The sequence below is a fragment of the Anabrus simplex genome, chromosome 6, assembly GCF_040414725.1.
Source record: "Anabrus simplex isolate iqAnaSimp1 chromosome 6, ASM4041472v1, whole genome shotgun sequence".
Taxonomy (NCBI): Eukaryota; Metazoa; Arthropoda; class Insecta; order Orthoptera; family Tettigoniidae; genus Anabrus; species Anabrus simplex.
Window position 1 is genome coordinate 283525282 of NC_090270.1, and position 25548 is coordinate 283550829.

General features: G+C 38.7%; 1 protein-coding gene across 1 annotated transcript in view; it reads right to left on the reverse strand.

Annotated features, from left to right (window-relative positions):
• The window catches only part of Ns3 (nucleostemin 3), a 156052-nt gene that overhangs the window by 121589 nt on the left and 8915 nt on the right, over nt 1-25548 (reverse strand). The window contains exons 3-4 of the mRNA XM_067150452.2: nt 14048-14172; nt 11224-11397 (exon numbers count right to left, since the gene is read on the reverse strand). Coding sequence (XP_067006553.2) covers nt 11224-11397; nt 14048-14172 — 299 coding nt within the window. The remainder of the gene's footprint in view (nt 1-11223; nt 11398-14047; nt 14173-25548) is intronic.

Consider the following 25548-nt stretch of genomic DNA (forward strand, 5'->3'; position numbering starts at 1 on the left):
TTCGCTGGGATTCGAATTGCAGCTGCCTTGGTGAGAAGCCATCAACTATGCCACTCGGCTATCGTGCCCTTTATAGAAGAAGAAGAAAATAAAAAAATAAAATAAAAGGAGAATAGGAGGAGAATGATGACTACGCTCAAAGTAGTAACTGAGTGCACATTGAATTGTCAAGAGGCTGTAAGAAGTTTAAAGGAGCTGTAGGAATTTGTGCCACGACAGAATAATTCAGATATGATTGGTTTAATTTCTGAGGCTAAAGTTTTGGTATGAAGTCAGATAATCAAAAGAAAGATCAACACAATTGAGAGAATGTGAAGTACAGTAGTGTACCAGTGAAAAAAAGTTATCAATTTGATGTCTGAAGTGTTTTGAGTTATATAAGACTGATTGTATACTATTTTTCAGTACATCTTCATGAAGTAGAAACTGTATTTAGCAAACATTTTTCCCAGTCCCTTCTGTTGAAGACAGATTTTACCTTACATACAAATCAGTGCAGATACGTATCACCTCTACTGCACTCTTACTGCATGCATTGTGCACTGAAGAGGCTAGCAGCAGTGTCTTGTAATTACAGTATGTTAGTCAGGATTTTGAAGAGGCATGGTATTTGAACTGATGAATAGAGATGAGAATTATAAGCACGAATAGGTTAGAATGCAAATGTATTTGAACAAGGCGCAATTGTATGTTACCCGCATGATGGTTCTGCGGTGAGATTTGTATAAATATTATCGTTCTGAACTATCAGAACCCCCAAAATTTATGCATCTCCCCGACATATCTGTAGAGCGGCTAGATTTCACTTGCGCCTTGTTCAAATACGTTTGCATTCTAACCTATTCGTGCCTATAATTCCCATCTCTACCCCAGAGATTCTTAGCATTCCTCTGTGCAACCAGGACTTCCAAAGGCTTTCGGTTTCTTAATTGTATACTGCTCCAGAGTCCAAAACTAACATCGTTCAGTAAAGTTGGCCAAACATAAGTTTTCGTCAGGTGCTACTGGAATTTTAAATTGACAGCATCATTGCACAACAATGACTTTATTCTTCTGAAAGAATCAATCGCAAGTAATGTGACTGTGGAAGATTTCCTATCAATTTTTTACCTAGTCTTTTCTTAAATGATTCTGAAGGACGTTGAAATTCATCGAACATCTCCTATAGTAAATTACTTCAATCTGTAATCCCTCTTCCTGTAAAAGAATATTTGCCTCTATTTCCTCTTGAATTACTACTTTACCTTCATATTATGATCTTTACTAACTTTAAAACCTCTATTCAAACTTATTCATCTACTAATATTATTCCATGCCATCTCTTGACTGACAGCTCGGAACCTTCTGTTTATATATTAAGTTAAAACAAATCAAGTTTCAATACGGACAAAACATGAAATTTATTACATGTAACCTTCTGTTTAGTTGAGCAGCTAGTCTCCTTACTCCCAAGTCTTACTATACTACTAACTGATGTGTGTGCATGCACGCACAAACACATGCACACACAAATGCTGGGGTATATGCAGGTAAATTTATCAGAAGCCCATTAGTAGAGGTAAAATCTGATAACTGCATACAAAGTTTAACATACCCCATTCCGATAGTGTCAGGCCTAAGACTGGTTTTATAGAGCAAACACCTGCAAAACTTTCCATCTAATTTTTGGTATGTCCTATTGATGTGAAAAATCGAATTCCCTCATTGAGAACTCATGAGGTGGAAGACTGACAATGAAAGATCGAGGAGAGTCGCCACAAGATAAAGCATATTCAGTAGGCAGAAGTAGCAAAAGTGAAAGCTGAACTTGAAGAAATAAGAACGCAATATAAAACAAGATTGACAAGAAAACTCACCAGCTGACAAAAAATGTATCGCTATTTGCCAGAACCTGCAGAAAGAAGTTGCCCGGCTATACGATGATGTACCAGATGGGATCTATATGGTGCAGTGACTGTCTGCAGTACCAAATTCAATCAAGATCACCAAGGCCCCCTACGCTCAATGGGAAAGTGCCATGAGTACGTACCTGCAGCAATTTGAGGTAGCCTTTTCCGCTAACCAGTGGAGCGAAAGGGACAAAACTACAGCCCTCATCATATCTCTGAGAAGATACGCCCTTGATGTTCTAGAGGTGATACCAGAAGGTGCTCAAAGAAAAGAACACACAGCGTACTACCAGCCCAAATGGACAGCCAAATATGGAGATCGGCACCCCAACAGGTACACCAAGTACAGTTTCAGACCAGAACTCAGGAGGACAGAGACACCCCACGAGTTCGAGACAGATGTCACCCTCTTATCCACCAGGTCAATTCATCAGCATCAGATGACTTCTTCAAACAGCAGGGTAAACAGAATAGATGGACTACACAATTCAGATATCCAACAGGCCATTCGCCTTGCCACCACAAGACCCTTGGAGTTGCTCTCGACCAGGCATTGGCGTTTGAAAGTTGTGAACCAGGCACTGAGAGACTACGGACTCGGGTGAGTCACTTGGAAGTGAACAAAACTCCATGGCCACAGAAAGATAAATCCTTGACTATCTTCCCTGAAACCATAGGAAGGTTCTATAAAGCCAAGCAGAACCCAGCAAATGAGGCAATGTAATGACACTTGAGCCAACTGATATACACAAGGATCTGCCACCTGCTGGAACTGCAGTAGCAAGGACCACATAAGCTGCAACTGCGAAGATCATTGAGGATGAGAGCCTCCACCTAATGTCAGGATGGCCAAAAAACACACTGCTCAGGGAAACAGCCAATGGAAGCAGCCTGATGGTAGATGGAGTTGAAGGGGCTAGCACCGAGTATGTTGATCAACATTGGAGCAACGAGGACCATTATCAAGCCAGTGGTTGTGCAGTGTTGGATTTGGCCCTTGTAAGTAAATCTTAGTCTGGAAACAGCTGCTGGAGAGAAGACATCTATCCACAGTGAGACAGTATAGACAGTGAAGGAATTATACATGGGACAGAGAACAGTGAAAACTCATGTTCTTGATTCAGACATCATGGACAAAATCATTGGACTACCTCCTGAACAACCATAAAATTCTGCTCATGAGCTCCAATACGCTTCAGTATGGGGATGAGGAAATTGCTAAGCAACCACAGTGGGAAGATACTTCTTTATACAAAGTGTAGCTATGAAACGACCTGACTCTTCCAGCTTAGATCGAGGTGGATGCGGCTGTGGACAAGGACGGAAGTGCTGGTGGTTTGACGGCCATTGTGGAGCACCAGTATCAAAACAGTGAAAGAGATTACTAATCACCAAGACCCTGATCAACACTTAGCCTTATATTCAACCGACTCAAGTGAACAACTACAACATTGTCGTCCACCAAAGCACTACGCTCAGGGTCTGTTACATTAAAAACCCTTGAATCAGATCACCCATTCCAACCAGCCCTACAAGCAAGAACAGGGCAGTACATGCCAGAGGCCTTGTGGAAGGTGCATGAAGGAACCAGCAACAAATGTAGAATGCAATGAGAAAGCTAGAAGACCTCCCGCTGTAGTATCATATCTCCGTGGACAACAACGACTTCAACAGAACAAAACTCGTCCAAAATTGAATTGATGTGGATGACAGCCGATCAAGGTTCCATTCTGATGAGTTCCATTCACGTAGCAACACAAAGTAGACCAGATGCTCTAAGAAATGATGGTGCAGCAAGTAACAGAACCCTTGGAGCTCTGTGCTAGTGCTGGTAAAGGACAAGGACGGTTCTACTCGGTTCTGTGTTGACCACATTAGTGAATGAAATCATGACTATCCCAGACTGATGACCCTCTGGATACAATATCACAGCCGAAGCTATTCTCTAAGCTGGATCTGAAGAGTTGTTATTGGCAAGTGGAGATTCATCCTCAAGACCGACACAAAACTGTACTTTCGGTTGGACAGATTATAGGGCATTTCAATATCACGCCATTTGGATTGTGCAGCAACACCTTGGCAAATTTTGAGACATAGACTCTGCGCTGAGAGGAATGCATGGAAAGATGTGCTTGATCTCTTTGGATAACATCATTCTGGGAAGGTCCTTTGAGGAGCACCTCAAGAACTCTAGATTTTTGGGAAACAGAGCAGCCTGATTGAAGTTCAGCCCGAAGAAATGCGAGCTCTTTAAGAAGGAAGTACAGTACCTTAGCTACAATTAAGGATGGAGTTCAGGTCAATCGACAGAAAACCATGGTGATGAACTGGCCAGTAACCAAGAACAAGTCCCAGCTTTGAAATTTCCTGATTCTCTGCACCTACCGCCATCGATATGTGAGAGGATTTGCCAACATCACCAAACTGTTGCATCGCCTTATAGAGAACGACTAATTATTCATCTGGACGGAGGTATGCCAGAAAGGTTTCAACCACCTGAAGCACTCCCAGTGTACAGCACTGGTATTGGAATATTCCACAGCTGGAGTGAAATTTGTGCTCAACACAGACGTCAGCGAATTAGGTACCTTGAGCATCCTATCCCAAGTTAGACAACAAAGGTAGTGGCATACTTCAGTAAGGCCCACTCTAAACCAGAAAGAAGTTACTGCATGACCCGGAAAGACCTGCTAGCCATTGTGATGATCATCTAGCATTTCCACATACTGTACCTGTATCGCCAAGAATGCCTCATCAGGACTGACCCAGTATCACTCAGTGGTTTCTAAATTTCCAGAACCCAGAAGGACAACTCATGACAGCTGGAGAGACTGCAGCAGTACATCTGTGTGAGTGAACACTGCACGGGTCACCTACATTCCAATGCCATCACTTCATTCAAAGATGTCCAGAGGACTAAGTTCTGCCCTAGAAGGTGGGCGAACATGAAGTCCCCAGCCGAAGGACCACTATGGAGTTCGAGAGAAACTAGAATCGTGACACTTGGATGGAAGTGCAGAGGGATGATAAGGACATTGCACTTCTGGTCGAATATAAGAGTATCCGTGTTCCAAAGCCTCAATGGACACAGGTCAGTAACCTCAGCCTCAAGACTAAGTCGTATTGCACACAATGGTGACCACGGAAGAATTGCTAACATGTGTCCGGGAAAGCAGTGAAGGGAAGATGTCCCGGGAGCAAGTAGTTGTCCCACAAGGTACGGTGACGGAAATATTGAAGAAGTTCATGGTGGAGCTTTTGGAGGTCACTATGTGCCCAAAAAAATCCCTGGAGAAAGTTCAAAAGAGGTTGTACACAGTAGGATGTCAAGTGGATGTGTAAGATTTCTGTATGAAATGAAACTAGTTTGCAGCCAGCAAGGGACCAAGCCAGAGACAGAGGTGGAAGGTAAAGACTTACAATTCTCTACCAGCGACGTGGGAAACCGCCAGCCAGAAGTGGCTGGAGCTGTATGCACTCCCAAACCAGATGGCAACTACGGTGGAAGAAGCCCTAGGAATGATCTGCCAGCAGATAAAGCGTACCACTTAACCTATATTCCAAACCAGGATGTTACTTTTGAGTCAGTTGGCTTCGAGACCTGATGCCAAACGCTGGGTATCTGGAAAGCCAGACCACTCCTCTACATCCCCAATCAGATAGAATGGTGGAATGATTCAAAAAGACCATTGAGAATCACCTGCAAATATTCGTCAGCTAACATTAGAGGGGCTGGGAACATAATTTTCCCCTTTTCTCTTTGAATACTGGTCTGCACAATGCATGCTAGCAAGGATGCTGTTTGGAAGAGAACTGCACCTCCCAGTGGATTAGTGGTTGGCCAACCTGAAGATCATCCTGCCCTGACTGATCAGTACTACCTGGATGTAGCAAAGGAAATGGAAAAGTACAGCCTGCTTTCCAGAAGAGGTTGAGGATGGAAAGCAAACAATTAAAGGCACGATATGGCAAATGAGTGGGCTCTACAGGATATCATGAGAATGACCTAGTGTGGTTGTATAACCCTGCAAGGAAGGGAGGCTTGTCTCCCAAACTCCAGAAGGCACAAGTAGGCCTATACCATGATCTGAGAGAATAAATTATGTCACCCATCACAGACAATGGAGTCCAAGATGCAAGATGAAGGTGGTGCATCTGTATAGACAGGTGCCATACCGAGGAACAGCTTAAGAAGACAATTGATCAGGACGATTCGATTCTCAAATGGGGTAAGGTTACATAGTAATACGGCTGTCAGCTCTCTTGAAGACCCACTTTAGTAGGCCCTGGAACGGATGAGTGAGTCGAACTGAGGAATTACCGCCAGTCTGTGGCCGTGTGATAGCTTCTGGTTCTGTTATCCTGTTCATCTGGTGAATTTTATGGAAGGAGAAACTAGAAAATTTGTATTAAGGCCATATCCCTAAGATACTAGAAGTTCATAACCTAATATATAAAAGCAGGCTTGCATCAAAATCAGTGAGCAGTCAGATATGAGCTGTAGAGTTCAGCAAGTGGAGCCGTCCCAGTCACTCATGTGTTGTGATAGCAAATGGGCATGTATTCAAGAATGTCTGCATAGAGCTACTGTGTGAAGTGACTGGTGCATGCACAGCAAAGTGATAGGGTGGAGCCTGTCAGTCTAGATTACGGAGGGTGGTTTGGTTCCAGCCAGAGACAAGCTGTGAGGACAAGAGCCTTTTGTAAATAAATGAATGAATAAATAAATAAATAACCAGTAATTAGTGAAGTATTATAATTCATTAAACATCCGGGCAACTGGAATGGGACACTGATGATTATATAATTCATTGTTGAGTATATCGTAGGCCGGGTTAGACTGGGTTACCCTCGATTACATTACTTTGATAGCCTATTTTATTCATAATATACATTTGTTAAATGTTTTTATATGACAAGCAGATTAGAGCAGATGTAGGATGCAACAGTTATGTAGAAATTAAAAGGTTAGCACCAGGTAGGGTGCAGTGAAGAGCTACAGGAAACCAGTCTATGGACTGATGACTCAAACAATATCTTTGTCGATAAGCTTTTGTAGTTCTTTTGTTAAGAATGTGAGGAGCAGCATTTAGGGCAATTTGTAATGAATATCATTTGAACTCATTCTAAAAGTGCAGAAATAAGGTGGTGCTTCCAACACTGTTGTACGTACTGTATTTCTCCAAATCCAAGGAAACTTTTTTCTCAGAATCTCATGTGAAAAACCAAGGGTCATATTGTATTTGCGACCTAACAGTAATGAACACTACTGGCAACTACCACGGTAACCATGCTGCTTCTTTTCACCCCTGTGCACGCACATCCAAAATTTGTTTACAATTAACATTATGCATCGCTAACTACAGCAACTGCTTGTATAGTGCCGCTGTGTAACGTCACTGGATCTCGGGGAAAGAGACTGAAATTCTATTAGCCTCTACAAAAAGTTTCTCAAATCTGCAGAACGTCATCGAAACATCGCCTTCGAATTCTTAGAAACACCACGGCTACTCAATGGCTGAGTTATAACGTGTCTACTGTACCCGACGCTTAGTAAAATGAAGTTTTATAGACAGCGGGAATATTTTTGTGATGGATCGTCTTATTGTAAAGAAAGATAAATGAAACACGTATTGCCGGCAAATTTTCAATGGGTTCTTGTCGATATTATGATACCAATTTTAAGTTAAACACGTGGAAATAAAGAATAATCGTGCAACCACAAGAAAATACGGCACAGACCTAACTAAAGCCAATATTCGGCATTAACGTGAAGACAAAGATAGCTTCAAAATGTGCATAAAAAAAGGCAGAATGGCCATAGAATGGTGAAATAAACTCGTTCGTTAGGTCCACGCCTTTATTAGGCTTATACATTGCTAGCCGTTGAAGTCGGCCGAACTCTGAAACGAGACTTGTGTGTAGCAGCAGTCGGTTGTACCTGACACTGAGTGAAAGTAACAATTTTATAGACAACAGGAATATTTTTCTAATGGATCGTTGTAGACACACATGGAACAGACATTGCCGGCAAATTTTTAACGGGTTCTCTCTGATATTATGATGCTAATTTTAAGTTAATGGTTATTAAATAATTCTGCAGCCGCAAAAAAAAAAAAAAAGAGGCATAGTTGAAGTCAATGCTCGGCGTTGGCAAGAAGATAGCCTATACTATACAAGAAAGGCACTTTTTAGCTTGATTTAATTTTTTTGAATGAAAATGTTGGGGTCGTCTTGGATTCGGATTAATATGATACATATAGCGTAGAAATACACTTTGTCATTTCCAAGTATAGATAAATGCAGCCTTGAGTATTAGGTCTATGCTATGAACTCGCCCTGAAGTTCAGGGTGCCAAGAAATAATTTCTCGAAAAAGTATTGTTTAATATGTGTCTTATATTTTCTTTTGCTAAATGGGACGTCGATCAGAATTAAATTCCAGTTTTTAATATTTCTGAGGACTTGCTTAGCTGGGACCCTGAAAAGAATGAATAAGTAAGAAACATGTAAATTCATTTCTTTTAATTTATCTTTCTGTTTTCCTATGCTTTATTCATCTTCTATTTTATTTATTGTAAAATGTTTCTTTTATTCAGAATTATTTCTGGCAGTATTTGAATAAAGAAAAAAAAAGTTAAAGCAAAATGTTTAGTTTTATTTATCTGTAACAACCATGAAATATACTTTGATTAAATGAAGATAAATCTTATAGTCAAGTATAAGAAAACGGGAAACAAGAAATATGGCCTTTAAACTTTAAACTAGCTGATGTACCCGTGCTTCGCAACGGAATTCTACAATGTATACAGAATTGTAGGTTAGGTAGAGTACACGTTTTGAGCAAGACTGTATTAAATTGCATATCTCTTACCGTTACCCTACAAACCGACGGAGAAATCACCAAATGTCTTTTCTCATATGAAGACTGCGTTAGGGAATTTTCATTGTAATGGTAGGTCCGCTTGCCTACCATCATTAACAATCAGGTTGGGGAGTTTTCATTATAATGGCAGGCACTAACTCTCCATGTGCCTTTTTACATCCTCAGAAAGACTGTCTTAGTGGTTTTCCTAACTTAAATGAACATAGGTCATTACAATGACGTCAATACGAATGGCGCGAGTAAAAGCAATGATTTCACATGAAATACTCGATCAAATGAAAAACCACACATTTGCTCACTTTTAACGAACAGTACTACGCTGCCGATCTAACAGTCCAAAGTTCCAGAGCTGGAATGACCAGGCTGCAGACAGCCGTGATCCGTGAAAACTCAGACTCGGGGCGGGGTGTCGAATAGTGGAGAGTCCCAGGACAAAAAACTATGCCCTTTTATTAATCTGTTTCCTAGGAGTACTCGATGAGTCGGAAAATCTCAATTCACTACACTGGCGGCGGAAAAAACTATCTGACTTGGAGGCAAATTCCTCCAAGCCAGAGGAGAAACCCCCTCTTCACTGCCAATTTTGAATAAAATGAATGTAGAATTTCCTAAAAGTTAAGAGGAAGAAGTTCCTTTTAAGAAATGGCTCTTTTCAGGCTTGATGCCTAAATTGTAATTCTAGACCAGGTCATACTACTACTACTACTACTACTACTACTACTACTACTACTGAGCCTTTGCCTTAAGAGTGCACATTGCTCATCAAAACAGGGCGTCAGAGTAGGGATCGAACAGCTGGAATACTATGATGAACCAGTGAGTTACGTATCAGCAGAACGGTATCAGAAAATGTATGAACCAGAGGAATGACATGCTAAAGAAAAAAGTTTTCTAACTCCCCAGCTATTTCTCGCCAGTAATGTCAGGCTGTTATACTCTGTACGCAGCAGTAATCTCATCTATCCGAGTTGAGCAGCAGCATAAGACGCAAAGAACATCAACACAAACAATGGTCAATGTAATGTTACTGCTGATCAATGTTATGAGCTTTCAGTATTGTAGGCCTTCACATTTAGTTTTCTTCCGACTCTGAAATACCACTCTTATCATAGTCAGTATGGTAAAATTGAACACAACATAAATGATCGGAAATTGTATTCTCTATAACGTTTGTTATGTAGTACTTTTCGATACGACCAATAACATCCAATAACATAGGTATTTGAAAATTAAATTTTAGATATCTTCCCCTAAACTACAATTTTATACAGGGAGAGTAAAATTGTTTATAAACTTAGTCTGTAGTTTCTTATTCCCCCACTCTATATACCGACTTTCATTAAATTCTCTTAACCCATTTTCTCGTGGCTCGGTGTTGATATGGACTTGGCAACAAAAATACAAATTCACGAATATGTGTGTTATCAAAACCAGTACGGTAACAATGTATGAAATAAATGATCGGAAATTTAATTCTATATAACTTTAGTTCTGCCTGCTGTCATTTCTTGATGGATACAGTACTTTTGCATCCATCTCTTGGCACAGGCCAGAGTAAAGTGTAGCTTCCACCGAAGTCCCAGTCAACATTCATGGCTGTGACAATATGGAAGTTGCTGGGGTATGGGTAGTGCTGAGTAATGACATTCAGAGCATGACTAGTGCATCTGAGTGTTATGAAAGGTGCTGCTCATAGGGTCAGTCGTGCTGCAATAGTACTTTCTGACCCAGTGAGGAAAGCAATGGCAAACTACCTCACTCTTCATCTTGCCTAGTACGCCTCATTTTGGTGCTGCCATTGGTTTTTGGGGTTTCCTTATAATCGCATAACCTTTGGTGGTGCTATTTGAGGATCCAACCAGCCTCTGGGCTGATGACCTAACAGACAGACAACTTTAGTTATGTAGTATTTATCGATAGGACCACTAATAATATAAATATTTGAGAATTACATTTTAGGCCTTCCCCTAAACTACCATTTCACTCAGCGTGAGTAAAATTTTTTATAGCCTAGATTGTAGCGGGCCATATCCCGTCTTCACATACCGATTTTCATTAAATTCTCTTCAGCCGTTTTCTCATAATGCGTGTACATACATACATACAGACAGAAATTACGGAAAAGTAAAAAGAGCATTTCCTTGTTACTATGGACATGACTGATACAGAAATACCATTATTTTCAAATTCTGAGCAATGTACAGACAAAACTCTTATTTTATATACTGCATATACAGATGATGCATTTATTTCCATTAATAAGATAGCCAACTGCTAACTTGAGTTTTTTGTTTGTTTGTTTTGGTAAACTGATTATCCTACATGATATGCATACACCAGACAGCATTAATAAATACTCAAGGCAACACTGCTGACAAAAGGAAAGAGGAGACAAGGTATCAACAAAGAAGTTACATGTACTAATATGCAATATATATTATGTAATTACCTCCTTTCAACAACTCTCCACAGCTGCCTCCAAAACTCCAAATTTTTTTCATATGGAGTCAGTAAGAGTCCATCTACCTCCTGCAGCAGAGCCAAACGTCTCCGCCATTCAAGAAATTGGTCCCTTTCATCAGCTTGTAACTGTTCGGCTGTGGTGGTCTCATCCCATTTTGGCCTGTAAAAGTATAAAACCCACTAGCAACAAGCATTCAATCCTAAAAATAAAGGCATATGACACAGAAGAGGAAATTTAAGAGGACCCTCCCAAATACTGTAAAATACACATACATCAAAGACAGGAAGGCACAACAGAGGATAAAAACACAGCATAAACACAGTGGTAGGCTGTATACATTTATATAAAAAAATATGCACGGGAAGAGTCAAAGCCATGGCCGCAGGTCTTTTAGGCACAGAATATGTCATGTAGGTGTTGGCTGTGTGTTAAAAATACACGAATATGCAGAGTAAAGGTTTTTTTTTTTTTGCTTTACGTCGCACCGACACAGATAGGCCTTATGGCGACGATGGGACAGGAAAGGGGTAGGAGTGGGAAGGAAGCGGCCGCGGCCTTAATGAAGGTACAGCCCCAGCATTTGCCTGGTGAGAAAATGGGAAACCACGGAAAAACATTTTCAGGGCTGCCGACAGTGGGGTTCGAACCTACTATCTCCCGAATACTGGATACTGACCACACTTAAGCGACTGCAGCTATCGAGCTCGGTGAGTTAAGGTTTAGAGAGAATTGAGTGCAAAATCATACAATTTCCTATCTCTATCATCTTCAGTTTGATATCTTCTTGAGCGTTTTCGGATAAATCTAGCTCCATAGGCCAGATGGGAGCAGTAAACGTACTAGTTGCGACTCACGATGATCTGCCTTCTTGTATTATCAAGAAGCTCTCTTAGGCTCCTTTCACAAAATCCACTGCTTTCCACGCCACTCCACTCCACCGGAGGTGTAGAAAAAAGGCCCGTAGCATTCACACGAGACACTTCGTGAGGCGCAACCTACCTCCACTCTCGTCAACAGCAGGCTGCTGTCAACTGGCCTGAAGTGCCTTCCACTCTCGGTGACCGGAAGCTCGCTAAATCACATTAGCTCGTACAGATGGTCAACATTGTGTGCGCGCCGCAAATTCAAAGATTTTGTTTCAAAATGTCGGTTCCATTCATAGATGCTGAAAAGATAATAATAGAAATACAAAATCGTCCTTGTCTGTGGGATTTAAGAATGACAGACTATTCAGATAAAATTAAAAGCTTCAAATGTGGAATGAAGTTTCCCATGAAGTGATTCCAAATTTTGCCGAAATGGACGATTCCAGAGAAGGTGGTGGTGGTGATTATTGTTTTAAGAGAAAGTACAACTAGGCAACCGTACTCTATATAACACTAATCAGAGAGAAAATATGGAAGGGATCTGACACTTCAAATATGAAGGTATCGGCCAAAGAAAGGCAAGGGCCATGAAGGGCGTGAAAATGGAAGACTCCCTAGCCCTCACAAGCCTAATAGCGTCAGGGTCGGAAAAGAACAAGAGTTGGCCAAGGAAGGTCGGATAGGTTAGATGAAAGCGAAGAACCTGGTACAAGTAAGTGGAGGCAATGCCAGGACTCAGTTAAGGGCCCCATGGTTGCCAACCCACGCTCTAAAGTTCAGAGCCCCTGAGACCTCTTTTAGTCACATCTTACAACAGGCAAGGGATACCGTGGGTGTTTTTCTACCACCCCCACCCACAAGGGGACTCCTAAGAGAGAGAGAAGTTTATAACTACAGTAATATGCTGTAGGCTATATGTTACATGTAACTATTCATCCAACGTTACAATAACATAGGTCATTGAAAAAAATAATCAAGGTTTTCAGCAGTCTATTTCAAAAGAATTGCTTTCAATTAAATTATATAATATTTTCTTATTCGTGAGAACTACCAGTGTTTTATTTAGAGAAGTTAGGTGTAGGTACCAAGGCCATACTGGTAGCTCACTAAATCAGTCGTTCAGATGGTCAACATTGTGTGCGTCACAATTTCGAAGTTTTTGTCTCAAAATATAGGTGGAATACTTTTTCTCATGTTGGTGTCCTGACGCTGTAAACTTGCTTCAAGGACTGACAAAAATTCATCAAATTCCCACTCATACAAAAGTAATTAAAGAATATTTTCGGATCACTGGTACGTTCATCTAGAAGAACGATGATCTCCTTGTTCTAGGTGATATGAATTCAATGGATGGACCCAATGAACCTCAGTACTCTTCTTTCACCTCAACCTTCTTTTCATAAGAATATAAACCCCAACGATAGAGTTCACGTCCATGGTCCAGATTCAAACCGAGACGCAAAATATGTGGTGGGGACTAGAAAATGCCGGCAAGTTGACGGAAGTGGACAGCAATGATGAACAGAGTGTCTGAGAAGTGGAGTGGAGTGACATAGAAAGCAAGTGGACTGTGTGAAAGGAGCCTTACACTCAATGTCAAACATTTTGGGCTTGTTCAAATCTCACTGACTAATTCTTTCTACTTTTCAACTGTGAGGTCCACTCAGCCTACATGAGAATTGAGGAGCTATCTCATGAACAGCAGCCCTGATCTAGAAAGCCAGAATAATGGCCGAGAGGATTCATTGCGCTGACTACGCATCATCTTGTAATGTATAGGCCTTCCAACTGAGCAGTGGTCGTTTCATACGATAAGGCCTGTCAAAGCTGTAGTGACATAGAATTTGGTTTGTGTGTATCTGGGTGGAAATAGAGATTGGAAGATCAGTGTTACGAGTTATACAGGTACTGTTGTGCCCACATGGTACAGACAAATAACTTACCGTCTTGGTATTCCAATAGCTTCTTTGTTGTTCTTATGAGCTTCCTTTAATTTGGCCTTTTCTTCTTCTGACAGCAGACCAATTCCACTGTTGGGATTAACAAAAGTTATATTCAGCTTCTCAGCCTGGAAAAAATATGTATTTATTAGCCCTCTTCAGACAAGTTTTACCGAGTTTCCCAGCATTTCCTTGACAGCAAAAATTTAGGAATGGATTCCTCAAATAGAGAGAAGAAAAAAAAAGAAGGTTATGACAACATGGGTCTGGAAACTTACAGATTTATTGAAACTTTTGTACATTAACATCGTACGTCTGTAACGGCAGCTGAAACACTTTGAGCGTGAATCAGAGAAAATGTTCAACGTGATGACCTTCAGCTTGAATACAAGCCTCCGCTCGTCGTCGCATGGAGTTACGCACACGATAAAAATTGCCTGGTGTAGTGCATACTGCCTGACAAGTTGTCACAATGCGCTCACGTAAAGTTGCTTCATCAGGAACAGGAGCCGCATACATGAGAGACTTAACGTGTTCCCCACAGGTAAAAGTCCAGGGGGTTCAACTCAGGAGAGCGTGGTAGCCAAGCAATTGGTCCTCCTCTGCCTATCCAGCACTCGGAAAGATGGGTATTCAGATACCTGCGGGAAGCAGACTGAAATGTGCAGGAGCACCATCGTGCATGAAAACCTTTTGTCGATAGGATGCAAGTGGCATGTCTTCCAATTAATCAGGAAAATGCAGAAGGCAAGAAATTCATGTAGTTCTGTCCAGTAAGCCTATTCGTCAGAACGTAGGGTCCCAACAAGGAATCACCAACAATGCCTGCCCAGACGTTAATGGTAAACCTCTGTCGATGAGAATATTGGATTCTAATATTTCGTAATAATAAAAGATTGGATGACTGCATGAGGATTTGTATCACTCCACACGTGTTGAGTATGGAAATTCTGTATTCCATCCCTTGTGAATGACGCTTCATCTGTGAACAACACAGAAGCTGGGAACTTAGGTCTCGTGCTGCATTGTTGTAGGAACCACCAGCAGAACATTACTCTTGCAAGATAATCCACAGGAGACAAGGCTTGTACACACTGCAGATGATACGGATAAAACAGGTTTTCTCGTAGCAGTCTCCAGATCGTCATGTGGGGCCTATTCCTCTGCAAGCCTAACCTAGTGCTGATTCCAGAACTTCGATCCACAGTGTTGAGTACAGCTTCCTTCCCCTCAACGGTTGTACTGATTTATCCATCCCCCGGTTCGTGGTGGACGTGCGAAACTCCTGTGTTCACAGAAGCAGCGATGGATTCCTTCAAATGTCTTTAGGTCCGGCAGTCTGCACCTTGGGTATTGTTCCTGATACAAGCGACGTGCCTTCAATGCATTACCATCCGCCAAACCATACAAGTAATGCATGCTCGCAAGCTCTGCATTCGTGTAGATGAGAATTTCAGAGCGGCCTGCAAACCACAATTACTGTTAACCACAAAAACAGACACATTGCACCAAATCACATAAATGGCTAAGCCTACTTAATTTCACTTACTTACGTAAACAGACTGCAAACCACCATCACCAATCACAGATACCAGGCATGTTAAACATGCTGAAAACCACAGACATATTATCGGAAACAGCTAAGCTGAAAGATGATCGGATATTTTGTGCGAGAACTAAGGTATTTTAACACTTGCATCAGATTCATTCATAACATGATTACTTATCCAACAATTGCAGCTGGTGTGTCTAATATTTCTGCAGCAAACAGAACATGTAAATTATTACTAACATTAATTTGTGTCAAAAAGTCTGAATAAATCTGTAAGTATAAGTTTCTGGATCCATGTCGTCATAACCTTTTTTCTTCCCTATATGCAAGGAATCCATTCCTAAATGTTTGCCGTCGAGTTTTGGTACACACCCTGTATATATTAATATAAAAACAATCCAGTACATCATTATCCATTTTAATGGATAGGGCAGAAAACAAAGAAAAAAGAATGAACAAACATTATCCTATATTACTGGTTAGTGACAACCAATCATTAGGCTGGTTTCAGTATCCCGGTGTTGATACTCAAGACATGAAACAAGCTGTAGCTTGAAGCAATCCTGTAAACATGGTCGAGACATGTTTTACATTCATGTAAAGTTCAGCACTGAGAATTAAACATGGAAGCAGCTTTTTGTTCCTTGTATGTTAATGAATATAAGATATCTAACATTATTCAACCCAGAATACTAATATTATTTGCTAGTTGCCCAATACTAACATTATGTAAAATTGGAGTGCAAATCTATGTTAAAAAACAATAAGCAAAATTCACATTGTTGCCAGAAGTAATATATTATTTAACAATTACAAAGTATAGTTTGCATTATGTTGTTAGTAAAGAAAAATTCAGAACACCTAAGTGGATCAGCTTCTACATTCAACATAGGTCCTAGCTGGATATGAACTATGTTCTTTGAGTATTTTCCTGCTTTTGAATCAGTTGTTTTCCATATAGGTCCATTCTTACAGTCCAAAAGCTATTTTATTGGTTGAGGGGCTGAAGTTGAAATGTTTGAAGTAGTCACTTCTGTTATTCTCTTCAGTGTTCTCCCTAGGACCTTTTTAATGGGAGCACCACCCTGCTGTTTTTGCAGACTGCCGGGCTACATACGAGTCATTGGGCGCTCCAAATTAAAATGTAAATAATGTAAAACTGGTTTTTTAAACGACAAATCATCTTAATTGTAAGCTTAATTGCATCAATTACACCGGAGTTTAAATGTTAAGCTTGACTCTCACGTAGCGTCGGGCGCGAGCGGTGTCTGAAATCACATCCGATCACTTTATTCCGCACGACGTCACAAACCAGTATGGCGCTCCACAGCAAACGGGAGCTAAGCCACAGTGTTTCAGTATTAGTATATTTATTCTTCCATGAAATCAAATACATGTATACAAAGTACATTTTGATTCATTCATGATTATGAACGAGCAATGGAACACCAGAAGTTTAAAATACTCTGTTATGTCTTATTTGTGATAACACTAAAATATTTAGCTGCCTGATGTCATTGCTTAATGCCCTCTTTGGATGAGTAGTAGAGATGGTGGTCAGATTTTTGAAGGGCGGAACAAATTCCATCCAACATTCCATGTCGTACGAGGTTGGCATGTGAAAGATCTCTGGTAACACATTTGGTGTTTACTCAGCAAAATTCATTAAAACTTGATCTTAGAAGCCCAAGAGCGATTCTGCTTATTCTGCCATCTAATGGGCCTAGAGTAAAGCGGAACATTGAAACCGACCATCAAGTAGCCAGACAGCATCGAATTAAAATGTAGCTGAGGCCATATGATTATTATTATTATTATTATTATTATTATTATTATTATTATTATTATTGCCCTGAGGGGAATACATTGACATTTTATCATATTAATATTTTAAGTAGTATTCCCCGCCCAGCTACTCATTCTTGCCACCCAGCTGACAAACATTTCTAGGGAGAACACTGCTCTTAATAGTTCCCTTTTGCGATTTCCCTTTCAATGGCCCCTCAATTTCCTGAATTTCAACAGAAGCTCATACATCTGGATCACAGTTGAGATTATGTTCAGAACCATCGTTACTGGGTGAATAGTTTGGATAGTCATTGGAGAGCCTTAGTGCTCACATTCAGTTTCTAAACAGTTTTCTTCCCTGCTCTCATCTTCATCCAGCTCGTCAAGAATATGGCAAACTCCTCCTATTTCACCCTTCATTTCGCCATTGTGGCCAGGAAAGCCACATGCCTAATAACTAAAAAGCAACCATCCAGATTGAGCAACGTGTTGATTTTAACATGTTTGTATTCTAGGGTTAAGAGTCCCTATAAGTAAATTGTCAATGATAGACTTCCTAATTTCCTTGCAAATGAGTTGTTGGCAAATTATTTTTACAATTGAATATTAAAAATATTATTGGCCTTTCTTCTTCCGATAGGAGACCAATTCCACTGCTGGTTTAGCAAAACAAAATCAAAAATACAGCAAAATCCCTTATCAAATGAAATGTAGACATATTGTAGATAAAGATAATACACTCAAAAAATATATATTTATTGAACGAATCAACGACTTCCCGCAATTACGGGTTGCCACAATGGACAAAGTAAAGCATGTCAGGATAGAGAATGTTTTTATCACATAGAAATATAGCGGTGATACGGATTTTTTTAAATTAGGGAGGTCCGAACAGGTGAGTTTTCAGGATGTGTACAGATCCACGTATGGTGGTGGTAACTGTTCTTTCAATGCTGTTCATAGGCAGATCAAACTTCTTCCAGAATTCTACAAACAAGGCAGGTATTGTGCCACGAGCACCAATCATTAGGCCGATATCCTTAGAAATACTTACACTAAAATACATTTATGTGAATGATTCCTTATATTACAAGTAATAATTACACTTAAAAACAAGAAAGAAATTGGTATTATATACAGCAGAGTTTCACAGCCAGTCACACTTGAACAGTGAATATATTCTAAGTTCCACTTCAGATTCCAGTGCTGTTACAAGATGCATGCCCTTGATGGGCAGTAAAAGCGCTGAACTAGTGTGTTCAAAAAAGGAGTCATTTGTATCTGCTTCTCGTGGAACAGCGGTATAGCGCTCCCTTGATAATTTGAAGGTCATGAGTTTGAGCCTTGCTCAAGTTATTCTTTATTAATAATCTTGACCATGATGGTCGGGATTGGATCCGTATTGACTTAGTGACAATAAATATGTTAGAAGATAGTCCGCCTAGTCAATACTATTCATTTATTTACCTTTCACCTTAACATCTAGTACATGTTTCGAGAATATAATGCATTCTCTTCCTCAGCTAGTAGATTAAAATTCATTATACAATAAGACCTGACTAAAATACGGGGGCCCCCATTAAAATTCAAATCAATGAGTATGACAATGTGACATTTAAAAATTTTGGATAGTACAAACATAGAATTAAAATCCCATTTTGTCAAGTACAAATTAAAAACACAATATAGTCTAATTAATGTCTAATTAAATACAACGTCTTGTGATGATATGATATGTTTACAATCGAGTCGGAAGATAATAAAAGTCTAAACTACTTAGACGTAACATTAACTAGAGACAATAAAAACCTGAATTACCAAGTATTTAGAAAACCTACACACACAGATGTTGTTATTAGGAAAGACTCGAACCACCCAGGAGAACATAAGAAAGCGGCATTTTACAGCTTCATCAATAGAGCAGTAAGAATACCATTAAACAGAAATGATTTTAATAAAGAGATAAACATTATACAAGATATTGCCAAAAGAAACGGTTACCCCAAAAGCTATGTCAATAGGATAAAGAGTAAGGTCGTGAATAGACCTAACACCCTACTTGTAAATAAGGAAGAAAAAAAGAAATTCGCTACATTCACTTACATTAATAAACAATCATATAGTTTGGCTAAACTATTTAGAAAACACAATATCCATGTATCCTTTAGGACAGACAATAATAATAATAATTTATTGTTCAATTCGAATAGCATAAACACCAACAGTAGGTTCAGTAAAGAGTATACAAACTGTCGTGCCAAGATTGCGGAAAAAAATATGTCGGACAGTCAGGTAGAAGTGTGGTGGTACGGTATAAAGAGCATGTCAATGCACGAAAACATTCTAGATACTCTGCAATGTGTGAACACATGTATGAAAGCAACCATCATTTCACAAATATTGAACGTGATATGACTTTATTACATTCATTAAGCAAAGGCAAACAAATGAATGCCCTAGAGAAATTAGAAATATACAAATTGCAAAAATTTGATAATGAGAACAACCTAAATGAACACATTGCAGAAGACAATCAGTTGTTTAAATTGGTAACCCAATACCCTAGTAAGAGGCCAAATGATGTCAAGCGTGTAAGGGGGGAAGTATGACTGTAGTATCAGGGGCGGTTCCTTCCACCCCTCCTTCCATCCAAACGCAACCCAATGTAATACTGTAACCAGTTGCCAAACAACATCAGGTGCCTCAACATCTATCTAACACATGCATGCCACACGTAATATTTACATCATCACAGTGGTAAGGTTTAATATTTTTACCCCGTTGTATTCTCATTTGTTCATGTCGGAGCCTTTTGTTAATTTTCAATCCATTTCCTTTTTATAGACCATTTTAACCTATTTTCAACCTGGCTGCATAATACATCTATCAACCAAAGATAATGGCAGGACTCCAAGTTTTAACGCAACTTCATTTATTCTTGTACAAATCCAATTGAACTACGCAAGATAGTATTATAATTCCTAGGACACCGTAATTTCACATCATTATACGACACTGTGTCCAATATTTTAATTTTAATAGACATCATTTTAACACCCATTAACGGTGGATATCGGCAGGACTTCAAGTTCTAATGCAATTTTATTCATCCTTAACTCAACATTTTTGAAGTACGCAAGGCAACTTCAAGGACACTGTGAATTCATATCATCACAAGACGTTGTATTTAATTAGACATTAATTAGACTATATTGTGTTTTTAATTTGTACTTGACAAAATGGGATTTTAATTCTATGTTTGTACTATCCAAAATTTTTAAATGTCACATTGTCATACTCATTGATTTGAATTTTAATGGGGGCCCCCGTATTTTAGTCAGGTCTTATTGTATAATGAATTTTAATCTACTAGCTGAGGAAGAGAATGCATTATATTCTCGAAACATGTACTAGATGTTAAGGTGAAAGGTAAATAAATGAATAGTATTGACTAGGCGGACTATCTTCCAACATATTTATTGTCAAGTTATTCTTATCATGTTCTAGTTCTATAGCGAAATAAATAATATAAATGTTAGGTTTGGAACAATGCAGTTCCACAATATTAGTATCAGCTTTTTAAATATTATATTATACTATCCTATTATGAAATAAATTTATGCATGCACTTGTAGATAAGTAAATTGCTCTTTTAACCCATTCACCATTGGCAATTTAAATCTCCCAATGGTGCAAGCATGTTGCCCAACAGACCTTGTGATTTCACTCAGCGCAATTGGAAAAAATAAATATATTCAGACGTTTTTATGATATTTTCATGAGACAAACTACAGTGATTATGAATCTTTCCTCTACACTCTTAAAACGTTACAGACTTATTACGTCAATATCTGAGGTATATTTATAGTTTTATATGAAGTTTTTTTTTTAGGTTAGTTGCAAAAAATGCAAACAGTAGTTAAAAACAGTAGTTAAGTCTATACAGTCTACGTGGCCAGACATTTCCGCTTGTCATATGAAAGAAACCCATAGAGTTTAAAGTCAGCAATACCATTTCCTCATTCGCAGTAAGATATGCTGGCTAACACATCTGCTTATATTGTCATAAAGATACAGACTTATAAATAGCCCACAAGATTATACACATAATATGATTGAATACTTAGGTCGGATCACTATCTCTTGTACCTATGGCTGTAACAGTCAAGACGAGTCGAGCGGTTCAGGAAGTTTAGCGTTAGTGGTGCAGAAATTACGATGGCCTTTGTTGCAGATGTATTTGACAATAACAACAAAATTAAATTCTTTTCAAGGTCCACCTATTCAATACAATGACGTTTTATTGTGATTTAATCACATGTCAAATAGTCAAATGGTACCAGTTTCGGCATCTATGTGCCATCATCAGCCTTGGGTACAAATTAAAACAAGATATACATTCCTAAAACATCTAAAACACATTTTAACACATTATAAAATAACATACAATTAATGTGGTGATACATGAAATACGATAAAATTATGATACAATTGGTATGATATAAAATTCTTAAAATTCCGGCTGTTCGTTACATAATTCAGTCTGTGTGCATCCGGGTGAATTTTTACAGTTGTATGCTGTCTATGTGAATGACATTTGTTCCTTTAGATATTAGGTGGTTCCAGGGAAGTTTACTTTGATCATGTAAGATCGCGATGTATTTAGAGATGACTTCCCACTTCAATTTGAACCTGAAGAAGAAATTAGCTAAGTTAGATGTTGGAAGCAATGTATGGAAGTTACTGGAAACATTAGAATCGTTAAATGATGATTGACTCACCTTGAGCAGCATGTGAACGTGTTGTTACACAGACGGAGCCGGACGAAGTGTGTGAGCAACGGTAAAAGAGGCTAGGGGAAGGCGAGGGGAAGGAAGGAGGCGGAGCGCTTGCGGGGGAATGGAACTAAGGCGGGGCGGAAGGATGGGGTAGTGGGGGTAATTGACGGGAGTGTGTATTCCGGATTACTTGGAAAATCGAACTGTTTTTCGATAGTTTGGTATTTTTAAGCCAATCGATTAAAAGATCAAAAAGAATATTGGGTTTCTCGTAAATCTCATTTAAATTATAATTGGGGTTAAAATATTGGTCGCAGTTGATGTAACAACTTTCAATGATATTCATTGTGGGTCCCTTGTTTACTGTTTGAAGAACTTCCATATCTTGTTCAATGTCGGTAAATTTGTGATTAGTGTCGTGCATATGTACACCCATGGCGGAGAACTTATTGTGTCTCATCGCGTTGACGTGTTCCGAATATCTAATCATAAAATTGCGTCCTGTTTGACCTATGTAGGAGCTGCTGCATTCATTGCATTTTAGTCTATATATTCCAGATTTGGAGTAGATACTGGGGGTATTGATTGATGCAGAGTTGTGTAAAATTTCGGAAGTTCTATTGTTAGTTTTGAATAAAATTCTTACGTTATGTTTTCTGAAAAGGTTGGTGATTTTGTGGACGTCATTATTATAAGTGAAGGTGGTTGAAATATAAGTTTTTTCTTTTTCTTTTATGAGTTTAGTTTTAGGCCGGTACCTATATTTGTTTATTATTTGTTCTATAAACTGCCTGTTGTACCCATTGAACTTAGCAATTGCCCTTATGGTATTAAGTTCATTATTAAGATCTTTCTTTGCCATGGGTATGGCGAAAGCTCGATATACCATGCTATTGTATGCTGCACGTTTGTGCATTATGGGATGTATGGAATCTTTGTGTATAGTGTTAGCAGTTTGTGTAGGTTTCCTGTATATTTTGTAAGACAGGCCAGATGTATTTCTAATGATAGTTATATCTAGAAAATTGATTGCTTTATTGGTTTCTGATTCTAGTGTGAATTTAATGTATGGGTCAATATTATTCAAGTCTTGAAGAGTGGATTCCGCGTTCTTGATTGATTCATCCATAATGACGAATGTGTCGTCCACATATCTAGCCCACATGAGAATATTTGGAAAGTTGTTATTATTGATTTTTGTATGTTCTAAGTTATCTAAATAAATATTAGCCAAAATTCCTGATGAAGGTGATCCCATCGCCAGTCCATTCTGTTGATATATAATTTTGTCGAAAACAAAGAAATTATTATTGATGACCAGGTCTAGAAGCTGAATGAAATCTTGTATTTCTAGTTTGCTAAGAGAACTATATTTACTTAGATTATTTTCAATGATTTTTGGAAGTTTAGAAATTGGTATGCTCGGGTACATATTTTCTATGTCAAAGGAGTGGAGGGAGTGGTTAGGTTGTAGGTTTAATACCTTTAATTTCTCAATCAGTTCAGTAGTGTTTTTAATGGATTTGTTGGAGAGAAAGTGATAATTTTTTGTTAGAAAATTTTGAATGAATTGGGATGCTTTGTAGAGTGGACTGGGTCTGTAGTTGATAATGGGTCGGATAGGAAGGCAGATAAAGGTAAAGCTACTGTCTTAATGAATAAAACTGATTATGTATCCAAAACTAAAGAATTTTTCAACAACAACACAATTAAAATAATCAAGAAAGATCCTACCCAAAAAATCCAGAGGCAACTAAAGCAAACTTTAAAGAACTTAACATTTCTTTTTACAGACCATGAAAAATCTAAACTGATAACCATGAATCCAGGCCTTCCTACAGTTAAAGCCCTTCCGAAAATTCACAAACCTAATATTCCTATCCGACCCATTATCAACTACAGACCCAGTCCACTCTACAAAGCATCCCAATTCATTCAAAATTTTCTAACAAAAAATTATCACTTTCTCTCCAACAAATCCATTAAAAACACTACTGAACTGATTGAGAAATTAAAGGTATTAAACCTACAACCTAACCACTCCCTCCACTCCTTTGACATAGAAAATATGTACCCGAGCATACCAATTTCTAAACTTCCAAAAATCATTGAAAATAATCTAAGTAAATATAGTTCTCTTAGCAAACTAGAAATACAAGATTTCATTCAGCTTCTAGACCTGGTCATCAATAATAATTTCTTTGTTTTCGACAAAATTATATATCAACAGAATGGACTGGCGATGGGATCACCTTCATCAGGAATTTTGGCTAATATTTATTTAGATAACTTAGAACATACAAAAATCAATAATAACAACTTTCCAAATATTCTCATGTGGGCTAGATATGTGGACGACACATTCGTCATTATGGATGAATCAATCAAGAACGCGGAATCCACTCTTCAAGACTTGAATAATATTGACCCATACATTAAATTCACACTAGAATCAGAAACCAATAAAGCAATCAATTTTCTAGATATAACTATCATTAGAAATACATCTGGCCTGTCTTACAAAATATACAGGAAACCTACACAAACTGCTAACACTATACACAAAGATTCCATACATCCCATAATGCACAAACGTGCAGCATACAATAGCATGGTATATCGAGCTTTCGCCATACCCATGGCAAAGAAAGATCTTAATAATGAACTTAATACCATAAGGGCAATTGCTAAGTTCAATGGGTACAACAGGCAGTTTATAGAACAAATAATAAACAAATATAGGTACCGGCCTAAAACTAAACTCATAAAAGAAAAAGAAAAAACTTATATTTCAACCACCTTCACTTATAATAATGACGTCCACAAAATCACCAACCTTTTCAGAAAACATAACGTAAGAATTTTATTCAAAACTAACAATAGAACTTCCGAAATTTTACACAACTCTGCATCAATCAATACCCCCAGTATCTACTCCAAATCTGGAATATATAGACTAAAATGCAATGAATGCAGCAGCTCCTACATAGGTCAAACAGGACGCAATTTTATGATTAGATATTCGGAACACGTCAACGCGATGAGACACAATAAGTTCTCCGCCATGGGTGTACATATGCACGACACTAATCACAAATTTACCGACATTGAACAAGATATGGAAGTTCTTCAAACAGTAAACAAGGGACCCACAATGAATATCATTGAAAGTTGTTACATCAACTGCGACCAATATTTTAACCCCAATTATAATTTAAATGAGATTTACGAGAAACCCAATATTCTTTTTGATCTTTTAATCGATTGGCTTAAAAATACCAAACTATCGAAAAACAGTTCGATTTTCCAAGTAATCCGGAATACACACTCCCGTCAATTACCCCCACTACCCCATCCTTCCGCCCCGCCTTAGTTCCATTCCCCCG